Below are 14,448 nucleotides of genomic sequence, written 5' to 3' on the forward strand. Positions count from 1 at the left end.
ACAAACGAAGCCAGTTTTCACAATTAGGCCTCAAATATTAGTTCGTCATAATAAGATTATGTATTATTTTTATTGTTTTTATTTGTGTAGGAATGTGCGATTAGCACAGATTTAATTGACTGCCTCAAAACATTTATTATATCACTGTGTTCCATGTCAAAGTTAAATATATACAAAATTTTATTCTTGAATAAATGTAATCAAAATGCAGTAGTCTGCCAATGTTTTACATTTTATATTTCTACAGAGGAAGAAAATAAACACATTGTATATAGTCCATAACACAAAAGACTCACATCGATAGTTTCCGAGTATGAATTTGTACCCATGCCTTTTGATTCTAAAAAATAGTCTGATCTCAGTTTCAATTTTATTTCATTTCAATCAGAATATTCATATGAAAACAAATAAGCCTACTTTGTTGCTCCTTCAAAGCATTCCTTCTAAAAAGGTTCCCTTTAAATCACCGCAGCTTACAAACAATAGCTATTCAGTTGATGAAGTAACTAGAAGGAGAATTTGCCTTAAGAACAGGGAACTCTAATTCCTGTTTATCATAGTTCACAACATAAAAACCTAAGGAAATATTATGTTCTTTAATAAACAAAGCAATTGTCATAACATCACAGAGATCAGTTCCTCCCTCGCGTAGAAGCCAGAGATTTCATTTTCCTTTTGAAAGTTTCTCTAGTACATTTTAATGTGATTTAAATGTATAAAATGTATTGTAATTTCCAAGAGCTTTTTACTAAAAAATCCATTGAATGAAAGAAGGTAAACATTTATTCAATTGTATCTAAACACTGAGGCTCAATTCTACCTGACATGAATATATGTCTGCAATTTGGAGTGAAGATAAGAATGGTGGTTATGTAAAAAACTATGTCATTTCCCTTTACTCCTGAAATGGAAATAGTATTTGGCTGAGTAAGCTCCATGGGGAATCATGATAGTTACCTGTTTCTAACAGAACTCTGACAACATCCACCTTTCCAAACAAAGCTGCTTCATGCAGTGCACTCCCCTTTTCTGTCTGGAAAAAAAAAAAAAAAGACAGAGAGAGAAAGAAAAAGAAGCACAGTTGCATTAGGAATGCTTACAGGTTTAAAAATTCTGTCATTTTATGTATCCATACATATTCTCTGAAATCTCAGCACTTCTTGAGAGAAAGGTAGTGTCGAATAAAGAAGACATTCCAGTCTCACCCATTATTCCAGGCAACATCCAGCCAATTCCTGATGCAGAGTCACTTACCTGACTTATGCAATTGCCCCCAGATACACGGGAGAACCCAGCCAAGAGAGAACTACCCAGCTAAGCTCAGACTAAATCGCCAACCCCCGAATTATGAGCTAAATAAAACAGTTATTGTGATAAAACATTAAGTTTTGGGATCATTTGTTATGTGGCAATAGCTTACTAATACACAGGGAGAAGGTCACAACCTGACAGGAACCAAAAAGGTCTCTGGAAGGTGAGAATGCTGCCACTGACTTGGGAGCCAGAAAACATTCACAAAAGGAGAAAATGGTTTTTTAAAAGTTGTGGCTAACATGAGACAGTTAAAAAATGCAGATTACCCTTTCCTTCCGGAGAAAAAAAATCGACCTAAATGTTATCCATTCTTTAAAGCTCAACTCAAATCACACCTCTCCAATTTTTTCTGATTGCTCTTAGGCATAAGAGCTTTCCTTCATCAGTCATGCACACTCAGCATATTATTATGGAACGAGGCCTGGACTTTTATCAGCAAGTCTAAATTCACATTCTCAGTTTATCAGCTGTGTGTCCTGTGTCAAGTTTCTTAAGTTTTTAAATCTGACTCCTCATCTCTTAACTGGAACTTAATAGCTCTCAATCCCACAGGACAGTTGTGAGAATTCAATTCTAAATGTGTCAACATATTAAACACAAAGTACATACTCAAAATATTCAAGTGAATTTTGTTTCATCCATTCACTAATTCATCCATTCAACTTTGACTGGATTCTTACTGTATGTCAGGCTGTGTGCTAGATACAGGGAGAAAGGAAAGAATTACTAATGACATCACAAACAAATGCCATCTCGTAATAAGTTTTCATGTGTATAGCCCTCAAATTAGAATGAAGTTTAGAGATTATGCCTTATATCTCTTCATATTTCCCAAAAGTGTCTTGAGTTTTGTCATTACAAAAATACCCGTGAACAGTTTGACTAATTAAAAAATGTCAATTCATTATATGATTTCTACACATAACTTTTAACGTGCATCTCAAAGCAAAGCAAGAGCAACGTCCCTTTTAAAGTGTCGCTGAAGAAGACTCACTTGACAGCTCACATCCATGCCTGCTTCCAGCAGCACCTGAACAACGGCCTTGTGACCGTTGCGAGCGGCAAGGTGTAGTGGTGTGTGCTTTCGCGTGTTGCAGCTCATTAGGTTCGGGTGTGCACTGATGATCATTTTGACCACTCTGAGCCTTCCGTAGAGGGCCGCCAGGTCCAAAGGTGTCTCTAGCTTGCTGTTTCTGATGGTAGGATCAGTGAGCTCTTCTAGGAGAACAGCCACTACTTCTGAGTGTCCATACTGAGCTGCACAGTGCAGGGCAGTTTCATTTTCATTGTTCTGTTAAGACAAACGTAGAAAATGCACATTTTCAGAAATTCGGTTAGTCATCAAAATTTCAACACAATAATTTAAAACCTGAGATGCTTTGTAAATATGTTTAAGGTTTACCTATTTTGATAAGTATGCCTAATAAATTTTACTGTGATAAAAGTAAGTATTATCTATTACATCAAAAATATCACATTTGTCACTTCAATAGGAAAAACCGAACTTTTCCCTACATTATTTATTCCAGTTTCCAAGAGTGATAAGTGATTTAGCCACGTTAGTCAGTAGCCCTGCTGGGCCCAGATAGTCAGTGTTATCTGTACTGTGCATCACAACTCTATGATGTTTATTAATGAGAGAGATTAATAATAATTATAACACATTTTTAACAGACTGGCTTTCCAAAAGACAGACAAGTTAGTAATTCTCGATAGCTAAAGATTTATAGAAAGGTATCCCAAATTAAGTTTCATTCTATTTTCTGTATAAGAGAATGAAGAAATACTGGCACCCTAAGATTAAACAGTATCTTTCTGAAACATAATTACAGATTGAAAGGCAGACCTAGACCCACTCCCAGACAAGTTACAAGGAATATCACAGTACTACATAGGCAGCATATAAGTGTTTCTGTCGAAAATCAGGGAGATTTTCCTAGAAATTTAGCAGGGTAAAACAAATGTTATAATGGAGAAAACCAAACCCAGTTGCAAGGCATATAGACCTTTCAAAATATTTGGGCAGTTGGTGTAGATAGGTCGGGTATGACTATATCAGGAGGTAGAAGGGTCGGTCAAGAGAAATGTAAATTTAAAAATTTAGTAATAAAAATAAAATGATCCTGAATGAGGGTTCTAGAGAGAAAGGGGGGCTGCCATCATCAGAGTCATCATCACAGCTAACACTATGTACCAGGCGCAGTCACCTTTTGTATATGTTTACTCATTTAATCCTCACTATAAGATAGATAACATTATTATCACTGTTCCCATTTTACAGATGAGGAAACTGAGGCATTGAGTAGTTGGATAACTGTCCTTCAATTAGACAGCCATTTAGTGTTGGGGCCAGGATTTAAACTTGGTACCCTAGACCCAAAGTAGGTACCTTAAAACTGTCTTACACAATTAACGACTATTACTAGTACTACCATTTGCTGGTTGTTTAAAAACTTCACAGACATTATCTCATTTAACTCTTACAAAAGATTCCACAAGATTGGTATTCATCTTTATTTCATGGATGAGGAAACTAAAATGCTGAAAAGTTAAATTACATGCTTAGGCAGAATCCGGATATTTTAGAACCTGTATCTGTCAGAATCTAAAACCCACTCATGCTCCCTCCATTATATCACATCTAATCACATTATATCACATCTAATTATATCACACCTGCCATGGGTGCTATATTGCCAAAGAAGAAGAATAGGAAATTAGTGATCTGAAAGCAGAATTTCTATAGATTTTGCCCAAAAGAACACCAACTGTGTTGGAATAGGAAGTAGCTGTTTAGGTAGCTGTTCCGACCAGAAGAAAAAGACAAACAAATCTTAATATTCCAGAAGGTAACTCAGCCTTGCTCCGGCTGAAGAATATAGATAAGTTGAGAGTAGAGGGGGGATTTGAAAATCTAAAAAGAGGAGTAGCAAGAAAGTAATTTTAAAAATCAATTCAAATGGGCACCAGGGAAGGCTTTTCACTGCTTTACCTTTTAAATCAGAAGATGGCATTCGAAGGCCAAACCCAGAGGAAAAAAGCTACTCGTCAATGAAAAGTTAAGACCTGATGACGGAGAATCCAGCTGGAGGTGTTTCTTCCATCATTTTGGGCAAAGTCGTTCCTGTTCTTAGTTTGAATGTGTTGCTTGAGTCTACTTCCACACAGACACCGACCACATACAGGTTTACGCTCCCTGATTTTCTTACCTGGTTAAGTTTTATAAGCCTGATAAGAAAACCAATCTTATTACTCTATACCATGAAAATATGATTTAGAAATATGCCTCATGCAAATTTCCCCTTGCCCAGAGAGAGATTCAATCTCATTTTTCAACGCAGCACCTCTTTGAGAAAAAGAAAAGCCAATCATAAAATAATGATTCCTCAAAGACCTCTCTACTTTTGCAGAGGCCTTAGCCTAGGAAATTATATGTGCAAAATTGAAACTTTTTTTTAACAATAATTGTTCAGATCTCAAGAAAAATTATTTCAATCATTCCAGACTTACTCAGGAGAAAATGTTCATATGTTTATCCATGATCGACATGTCCTTGGATCGTCACATAAGTGAAAACCACAACTGTGACACCTTTATAAAAGGCACGATTGTATACCTGTGTCCATGCTCACTAGTGATCTAATAAAATTTAATTTGAAATAAATAAACTGTGAATAAGCACTGATTAATAATTGCTAGTATGTCTACCATGAACATTCTTTAAAGTTTTTTAATTCCTTCCTTTTAACCAAATGGGTGTTCTCTGAAAAATCAGGGCACTTCCAGACAATGGGTGGCAGAATGAAACTGGCTAACGAAAGCTATTTACCAAAAGATCTTGCTTGAAAATAAAACCAATGGAAATAACACTAGTTGGGTTCAAGTTTTGGTAAATGACAAGGGAATATACTAAGGAGATAAGGTTCCTCTGGTTTTGCCCTGATATTAAAATAAAGAGAAAAAAAAAAGGATGGAATGTGAAAGGTGGAAAAGATGAATATACAGAGAAATATAAATTAAAAACAAACATAACATCCAAGAAAGGAAATAATAATATCCTTTGACAAATGATGGGAAAGATGTGGCAACTAAAATAACCACAATCCAGGCAAAGTTCACTTTGTTTTTAATCTTCTTTCACTCTAAACTGACTTCTAATTCGAGGACAGTATAGAATGATGACCTAGATTGAAGAGCTAATATGTGGTTATTAGCAACAGTAAATTGCTCAATCTCTTTGAACTTATCTTATGTGTGAATTTAGACTATTACCCTCCCTATAAACCTTAGAGTATAGCTTATAAATCAAAAGAGATAAAATATAGGAAAATGCTTTATAAACTTTAAATACCAAAATGTACTTTTATTTTTTAGTTTAAAAAAAAAATGATATTAGAAACCAAAGATAATTTTCAGAAATCAGAATCAAGTCCTGACATTTATGCATAATTTTAACATCATAACCTGGAGTATTAGTGATTAAAAGCTTGGGCTTCGGATCAGAAAAAACCTGGGTTCAAATCTGGTTGCATTTCTTAGTAGCAGCTATATCATGGACAAGTTAGATAATCTCTTTAAGGTGGCTTCCCCATACACAAAGTAGGAACAATACCTACCTCATCAGACTGCAGCGGCATTTAGTAAAATAATGTAGATGAAGTACTTTGCACAATGTCTGGCATATAGTAAACCCTCCATAAGTGACAGGATTTAGGATGACAATACCAAGGTGCTATTGTGGAGGGATCTGGAATTAGAGAGAGCTGAATCCAAGCCTCAGTTTTACTCACCCAATAATGTGCGGCCTTAGACGAGTCATTTAGTTTTACTGAGACTGATTTCTCCTCTATAAAATGGGAGCGATATCACTTCAGGGGGTTGTGAGAATTAATTAAATAACATATTACAGGTGAAAGTACTTAGCATGATACCTGGCTATCTTCTATCTTAATGTTAATTATCATTTTCACTCCTTTAGTAGCTTAAATAGCTCTCTTACATAAATATCTAAAGATTTATAATTAACTAGGGGTGGGGGATTAAAGCTAAAATCAAAAGTTACTTAGGAAAATAAAATTCCCACATCAGAAACTTTTAGGAGAAATGACAGTGAATGAGAGAACTATGTCAGCACTAAGGGACTATATACATAATAACAAACAAAAAATACTGAAAGCATGGTTTTAAGAATCTCAGGATTTTCAATAGAAGACCACAATACAAAGCAATAGAAGTGAGAAAAGAATTTTGATTTCCAATCTCCCTAAAAAGGACTTTTTTTATATTTTAACTGATCTGTTCAACATCTCAGAAAACAAGCATTTCTCTTTAAAACATACCATCGTTAAAGTTATATGCTATTTAAAATATTCAACTTTCAAATATAAATTAGAGGTGTTTTTTTCTTATTTTCATTATATTTTTAAAAATATTTATTTGTAAAACTAACATCTTTGTGTTTAAAACCTTGAATTGTTTTTCCATCTTATTATTTCAGGTTTGCTTTGGAGCATTCAGACAGTTTTAAGAATAACCACCAGGTGGCTCATACCACAAATGATCTTTCAATTTTTGGTTTTCTGAAGAACAGCATCCTCCTAAATTTCCCTTTAGCATGATCTGCTGATAAAGATAGCCATATCTGTTACTTTTTAAAGATCAAATTTATAAGTGCATTCTCATAAAAAATATTCTGCATTTTGTAACCTGTAAACAGAAGTTTTTATTGTGAAAAGTATTAATAAGATACTTTTCCAATTAATAAAACACATCTCTTGATTAGTTCTTTCTACAACTGCATTTTGTTGGGGGGAAAAAAATATTTGTCTTTCCTTTTCTGTTATAGCTAGCGCTAGTGTTCTTTTTACTCTATAGTCTGAATTTCAGCCAAAGGCCTGCAAAGTCTATATCTATTTGGACAATATGCTAATTATACCTTATTAGATGTGCTTGCCCTAGAGTAACCTCCTTGCATTGATATTGGACAACTGCCAAACTACAGCTTAATGCCATGGTTGTAATTCAACTGTTGGACTGCATGCTGGTTTTCAAATACAGTTTTACAAAATGGGAACAGTAGGGGGCATGCAGAGCTCAAGATGTTTGTTATCATACCGATTAGGGGATCTTAGTTCACTTTCTGGAATTTGTGGTCTTATATATTTAGAATACTAACAATGGCATTCTTTTTTTAATATCTTTTATGTGTAATATGCAAATTATATACTTGCAAATATTTTGACTTTATATATATAAGAAATTTTTAATGTAATATGTAACTAGCAACTATATATACTGTATTTCATTTTGATTCACAAAATTGTATTTACTGTGAAAGTGCTAGGTAAATGGTAAAGCATTAGACAAATGATAGCTATCATCATTCTTTTAGTATTTAAAATTTTATTAAAGAAATCTCTAATTAGCATTACAAATGTGAATTCTGTTCTATCTTTAAACATTCAGCAACTATAAAATATAACTACCGTTATATGGGATTTTCTTCTTAACAACTATCTTTACAAATGCTTACTGCCTTCACACTATATAAAAATGCCAAAAAATTTTTCAAATTTTCCTTTGGGAAATTCAGCAGTGGAAAGGTTTCTGGCAGAGTAAAGACAGACGTGGTCAAATTTTCAATGTGGCTCTGCCTTCGCAAAACTCTAGAAAAATTATAGCATGAGCAAACATTTGACAAGTGCACCTGTTCATTGACTCGGGAATGTGATGGTCCATGATGAATAAGAATCTTCACAATTTCCACATCTCCTTTCCAGGCAGCCAGGTGAATAGGAAAATAACCTTTGTTGTCTGCTACATTTGTTGATGCCTCATACTGAAGAAGTTTGAGAACTATGTCCCTAAGAAGGAAAAAAAAAAAGTAAAAGAATAAGACATATAACAGAAAAGAAAATATGCTGAATAATACAGATTTTATTAAACAGATAATTCTAAAGGAATACTAGATATTGGCTGGCAATTTAGAGTAATCATTCAAGGTACTAAGACATAAAATTGGGTTTAAAAGTCTGCTTATTCAATATTTGCCTATTTTACTCACCTGGAAAACCACCACCACCACACATACATACAGAGAGCACTGACTAACCAATGAAACTACTTAAGAGAATTCATGTGGGCAAAATTGTCTAATTTCATTAACTGAATTAAGTAAAGCAATTTAAAAGCGTACCTCTTCCCATTTTTTTTTAAGAAGCTATTTTCAGATAGCTCATGCCTGAGATTCAGCCTGAAGGAAAAGTTGAGATACAAACTCCTTGTTTATTTAAAAAAAAAAAAAAAAGTTATACTACAAAGAGACATTTAGGGAGTTTATACATCATTCCTATTGAGAATTGGAATAAGAAATTGAAGATGCATATAAAAGAGAACGCAGACAGCACAATAGGAAAGAGACCCTTACAAGCTTCCTGCAGTACAAGCTCAAGGTTAAAAAAAAAGTTTAATAACTTTTCAGCACAACACACTTTGAATCTGTAATGTTCTTACTTCTGCACTCCTTCACCTTTCTCCTCCCAAGCCTAAAAAATTATTTCAAAAGAGAAATTCATTTATGAGGCAAATTCCACTACCCATGCAATTTTAGTGCATACTCAGTGTATTCTACCTACAGGATTTTGTAGTCAATCCCCAACAGGTTTTCAAAGTAAAAATTCTGAACCACAATACTCAACCTCAGGAGAAATTAATTAAAAATTATTAGTATACATTATATTGATATTTGTAACAATCAAAAACTGTCATTCTAAACAAAAAAAAATTTTCATTTGGATGCATTTAAAAAGCAAATTCTATTAATTCATTAAATGAAATCTTAGATATGCAAATACACACATACATACATATAATTTTAATATATTCTAAAGTTGTTTCTTATATGTAACAAATCAACAATGAATGAATGAATGTAACACAAAGAGCTGTTTAAATATTCAGAAGTTAATGGAAGTAGCAAATGAGAAAAGGTAGAGGAAGTTTTAATAGACGTTAAATTAGAACTCTGCTAGCCCATTGTATGAGTTTAGAACCAGTCACCCAAACATGTGGTTTTGTGGTTTGTGAATTACTTTGAGCAAAAGGCAGTCAAGATCCTGTGGGCTCAAGAGAAACTTATGCCCTCTGCCCCATCACTTAACTACCTAGAAGAATTTAAATCATGGGCCTTGCCCATATTAAGAGTTATTATTAGATATAACTTTTTTGGCCTATCTATATAGCAGGACAAATATCTAATTACTGAACATCTGCTCTTCTTATCCATCTGTATGTTCCTCCTCCCTTCTGAAGCTTCAGGTGCCAAACTTCATCCTTAGCTCAGGATGTCATACATACCTCATTTTACCTGTCTGTCTCTGAACCTCTCATGTATGTGGGGTCTCTGACTCTCATGTATGTGAGAGTCATGATTCCCATACATAGGCATATAATTAAATTTGGTTATCTTTTCTTATTATTATCTGTCTCATATTGATTTGAAAGAACCCAGAAGCATAGAAAAGCATTTCTCCCTCCCAGACACCACCAAAAAATAAATACAATCGAATACGAAATTAGAGTAAATCATAAAATACATTGCCCAGAATGTGGCCTAAACTTGTGAAAGGGAGCAGAATGTGCCACCCCAAAACATGCCTTCTTGGCAAAAGGATTATTTTAGGCTGACTATTTTTTATGATATAAGGGGAAAAAATTTCTGAAAACTGAGAAGTTACACTTTTTAAAGAGACATTTATATTTAAAAGATAAATCTCTTTTTATAAAGGTTATCTCCCTCTGTGTATCAGGAGAAAGATGTCCTTAATCTCTAGAAATTCTTATCCATGGAGAAGGCAGAAACTTAAATCTGCATAACAACCCCATACCTTGTTTCCTGTGCTTTTTCTGATAACCACCCATAACTGACTTGCCCCACCCCAACTTCCCTACCCCAACATCTTCTTTTGTCTTTAGCTGGAAATAGTATTTAAGGTGATGGTTTGGGCCTTTGGGGGGAGTTACTCAGTGTTCCCAGGTCTCTACCATCTATACAGAAGGTATACATGTTATTAAGCTTCTGTTTTGTTTTGTTTTGTTTTTTCTTCTGTTAATGTGTCTTTTTATTAAAGAGAAGAGAGAGGGGAGCCTTAGCCAAGAACCTGGAAGGGTAGAGGGAAAATTATTTTTCCTTCCCCACCCTTGGAAAACTTGATTTAATTGATAAGTGTATGAAACCATGATGACATAATCACAACTATGTTATAAAAATATTTAGAAAGTTTCAAGGAGTCCTAAATTTTCTATCAATAAGATTTCAGAGATTATAAGAATAAATCTCATTTTAACATCCTTTTTAAAAACCACTATGATTTTATAAGATCTGTATTTAGAAAATTTGGAATTTGAGTCCCAGCTATACAAACTACCTAATGATGTGACCCTAAAAAAATTATTTAGTCATATTGTTCTTTTTCTTTTCTGTATAGTAGTAATAATAATAATAATATCTACTGGTCAAGACTAGTAAGATTTTTAAATGAGATCACAGAAGAGAAGCCACTTGAAAGATAGTAAAGCACTATAAAAATATTAGTTCGTGCCCCAAGTAAAACTGAAATACTTTAATAAGTAAGAATGCTTCCAGCAAATCACCCTTTGCAAAAAAGAACGTAAAAATCAGAAGGACACTTGAAGGTTGTTCAGTTTATATACTTCTCTTCATCTCTCAGCTATGTAAGAGTTATTATATAAGGTCTCCAATTCTGGAATAAATAACTATGATGAGTTAAAAAGGATTTAATACCTATGAATAGTGAAAGAAGCTAAAAATTAAAAGACATGATCTGAAGTTCCAACTCTCTACCACTTACTAAACTTGCTTACCTTGGGCAAATCAAATAACTTTTGTCTGTCTTCCAAATATTGTTAAAATAAAATTTAGATCTCACATCTTGCTGCCAGTCTTAGAGGGTTGTGGTTTGAATCAAATGAGAAACATATATGACTATAAAATTGTATAAAATCAAGCACTATTCTCAAGGCAGGCTGCTGCAATGTTGAGTAATCTCAGTGACATTTTTTTAACTGAAATATTTCAGCATTTAAATAAAAGATAAAATAATACCAAAGGAAGCACAGTTAAATAGCTGAATCTGGAATGTAGAATTTATCCTTTGACAAAATAGCCTTTTTAAAATTTATATACCAGGGAAAGATAATCATACGAAAGGTTTTAATTTTATTTCTCAATGCCTAAGCAAATAAAAATATATTCTGAAACTTCTAAAACCATTTCCTTTCAAAGGGGAAAGGGGAAAGTGTAACGAGATTATCAATCTTATTTGTCTTCACTCTCACTCAAACATTCAGGATTTCATTTGTTCTTTGGCTAAAATTATTGGCATTTTCTAATAATGTACATAATATGAATTCGTTATTTATCAAGATTTATGATATAGCGAAAAAACTGACTACCCAAAAGATAGCTACTACCAGAGATACATTTTTGCCCAAGAAACTTTATCTGTGTAACAGGGCAACCTTTGTTTTCCAAACATCACTCACCTTCCTGTGAATGGCCTTCCTTCCTTTTGTGTCCCCAAACCCCTAACCCCTTACTCAGCTCAAGATGCTATATAAGCCTCAATTTCCTGGCTGCTTTTTAGATTTTATATTTTTGTTGGGCTCCTGTACATATGTAATTAAATTTGTTTTTGTCCCTGTTAAACTGTTTTGTATTCATTTAATTATTAGAGCAGCCAAATAAGCTAGAAGGGAAAAAGAAAAAACTTGCCCACCCTGTGCCCACCATTTAATATCTAAATCAGAAAATAATAATATATATGTTTGTGAAATGGCCTTCAGTGAATACTAAGATCCTAATGCAATACTATTATTTTCATTTGTTTTTAAAAAATTAATTCACTTTATTATTTCAAATTTATTTTTTAATTTTTATTCAAGTTGAGCTTGTCATCTTATTCAGAGATATCAGCTAATGAACTGGCTTGGTTTGGATTTCTAATGTGAAAACAGATTTGTGAATGATAAAGTTATATCTCTAATCAAATAAGTACCTGTTAGTCTTACTGAATCATAAATAAAATATTAATCAACAAATTGTCATTTATCTCTCTTCTGATGTATCCATGTGCATTATAAGTAATATGTGTTAAATTGGACTTTTTCATCCAGAGTCATTAAGAACAAATTAAATTTCAAGTACTTTCTATAATATCTAAACTAGAGGAATAGTTAACACTAGGATCATACCAAATCAGTATTATTATTTTCTATTTTCATTTAAGTTGAACCTCATATCTTCTAGAGGTATCAACAAATAAACATGTTGACTGTGCTTAGTTACCTGGCATGAAATATTAAGCTACAGTGACAAACAATGTCTATAGAATAGCAAGCAGAGAAGTAATCCCTATTTATCTTAAATGTAAAATGGCATTCTTTCTTATATGCAGAATTTGATAAGTGAGAAATAATCTAAAATCCTAAAATAAATGTGGTTAATGGGATCATAGGAAAAATAAATCCATTTCCCAGGAGCTAAACACATATCAAATAAATTTAATAACAATCCAGTTTAAATCACTGCAACCTTGTGCAGCTTGAGGCTAATGTATGAAAGTTTGGGTAAAATGGAAATTCTAAAAGTATTGATTTTTGCTACTATATTTAATTTGTTTCATTTTCTGATCAATATATACTTCTGATTAATATGAAATGTTTTTTTAAAGAAGTTTCAGTATACATTCTGAGCAAAATGAAATTGGGAAAGTTCAACATTTAAACTTTTTTATACAGTTTCCCTATAATTAAATCAAAATCAAAGACATTTATTTCGTTCCATCCACTCTTGCTTGTTGGTAGTCCAAAGAACTTTTAAATAAATGCAAATCATCTTCATATGGATGTAACATCAACAAACTAATGAAATTCTCAAATTCTTGAAGGCTTTTTTGATTTCATATTTTTGTGAAGATTTTACTTCTCTTTAATGTGAATAAAGTGGCCAACATGTTTGACAGGTCAAAAGACTTTAAGACAATACACTCTGCTTTCTAACTGGAGCTCCTTTATATGTTAAATTTATTCTCGTAGATTTCTAGAGGGAAAAAAGCCAAATTTTAGCTTGTTAATATCCTTATCCAGGAAAGAAGCAATCAAACCAAAGATCTTTCTAGGTTATTCAAACAACAACTTCAGACTATACAAATTCTGGAGAGAAGTACCCTTCTTTCATTAGCAAGCCTAAGAAAAAGCAAATTAAAAGTATAGATAGCTTACTATCTAGACTCTAGATCCAATTTGAGATATAATCTGAATTACAGTCTAGATTCAAGCATTAAATATTAAAAGAATGAGAAGCAAGAATAGAAAATATTTTAATCCCATACATATCAAAGAACATATATATTTCAAAGATATGATAACAATTTAGCACTGACATTTTTCAAAACAGCATCCAGAATCACAATATACCAATATAGTTTAAATAAAAAACTCAAGAAGAAAAAAAGGAGCAATTTGATATAAAGAGGCGAATTGAAATGAAATATAAATATATGGGTTTAGAAAAACCTTATAGGAAACAATAATATTATCATTTAAAAAGAGAAAAGGAAAGAAAAGCAAAGGAAAAAAAAAAGAAAGAGAAAGGGAAAGAAGGAAGGAAAGCAGAGAGAGAGGAAGAGAGAAGAGGCAGAAAGAAAGACAAGCAAGCCAGGTGGCCAGTATAGGGGTTCAGAACAGGCCTCCCCAAGGTGTGCTCCTTTGGCATGTGGATTATTTTAAGCTGAAGACAAAAGAGACCCTGTGGGCTCAAGAGAAACTTTTGCCTTTCCCTTAAAGAATTCAAATTAGGGAACTTCCCCATAATAGGAATTATTATCAGAAGTAACTTTTTATGACCTATCCATAGGGCAGGGCAAACTTCTAACTACTGAACATAGGCTCTTCTTATCCTGTGAACGACCTTCCTCCCTCTGAAGCCTCGGGCACATTACCTCATCCTTAGCTCAGAATGCAATATATACCACATTTTAACTTTCTGTCTTTGAACCTCTCATGTATGTGGGGTCTCTGATTATTTCCTGTTTATGTGGTTCCCATATGATGTAT

At 33.2% G+C, this 14,448-nt stretch overlaps 1 protein-coding gene across 1 annotated transcript in view; it reads right to left on the reverse strand.

Annotated features, from left to right (window-relative positions):
* The window catches only part of ANKS1B (ankyrin repeat and sterile alpha motif domain containing 1B), an 874,817-nt gene that overhangs the window by 757,306 nt on the left and 103,063 nt on the right, over positions 1-14,448 (reverse strand). Inside the window, exons 3-5 of the mRNA XM_023527446.1 lie at positions 8,021-8,177; positions 2,309-2,605; positions 958-1,033 (exon numbers count right to left, since the gene is read on the reverse strand). Coding sequence (XP_023383214.1) covers positions 958-1,033; positions 2,309-2,605; positions 8,021-8,177 — 530 coding nt within the window. The remainder of the gene's footprint in view (positions 1-957; positions 1,034-2,308; positions 2,606-8,020; positions 8,178-14,448) is intronic.

The sequence above is a fragment of the Pteropus vampyrus genome, unplaced genomic scaffold (assembly GCF_000151845.1).
Source record: "Pteropus vampyrus isolate Shadow unplaced genomic scaffold, Pvam_2.0 Scaffold16, whole genome shotgun sequence".
Classification (NCBI taxonomy): Eukaryota; Metazoa; Chordata; class Mammalia; order Chiroptera; family Pteropodidae; genus Pteropus; species Pteropus vampyrus.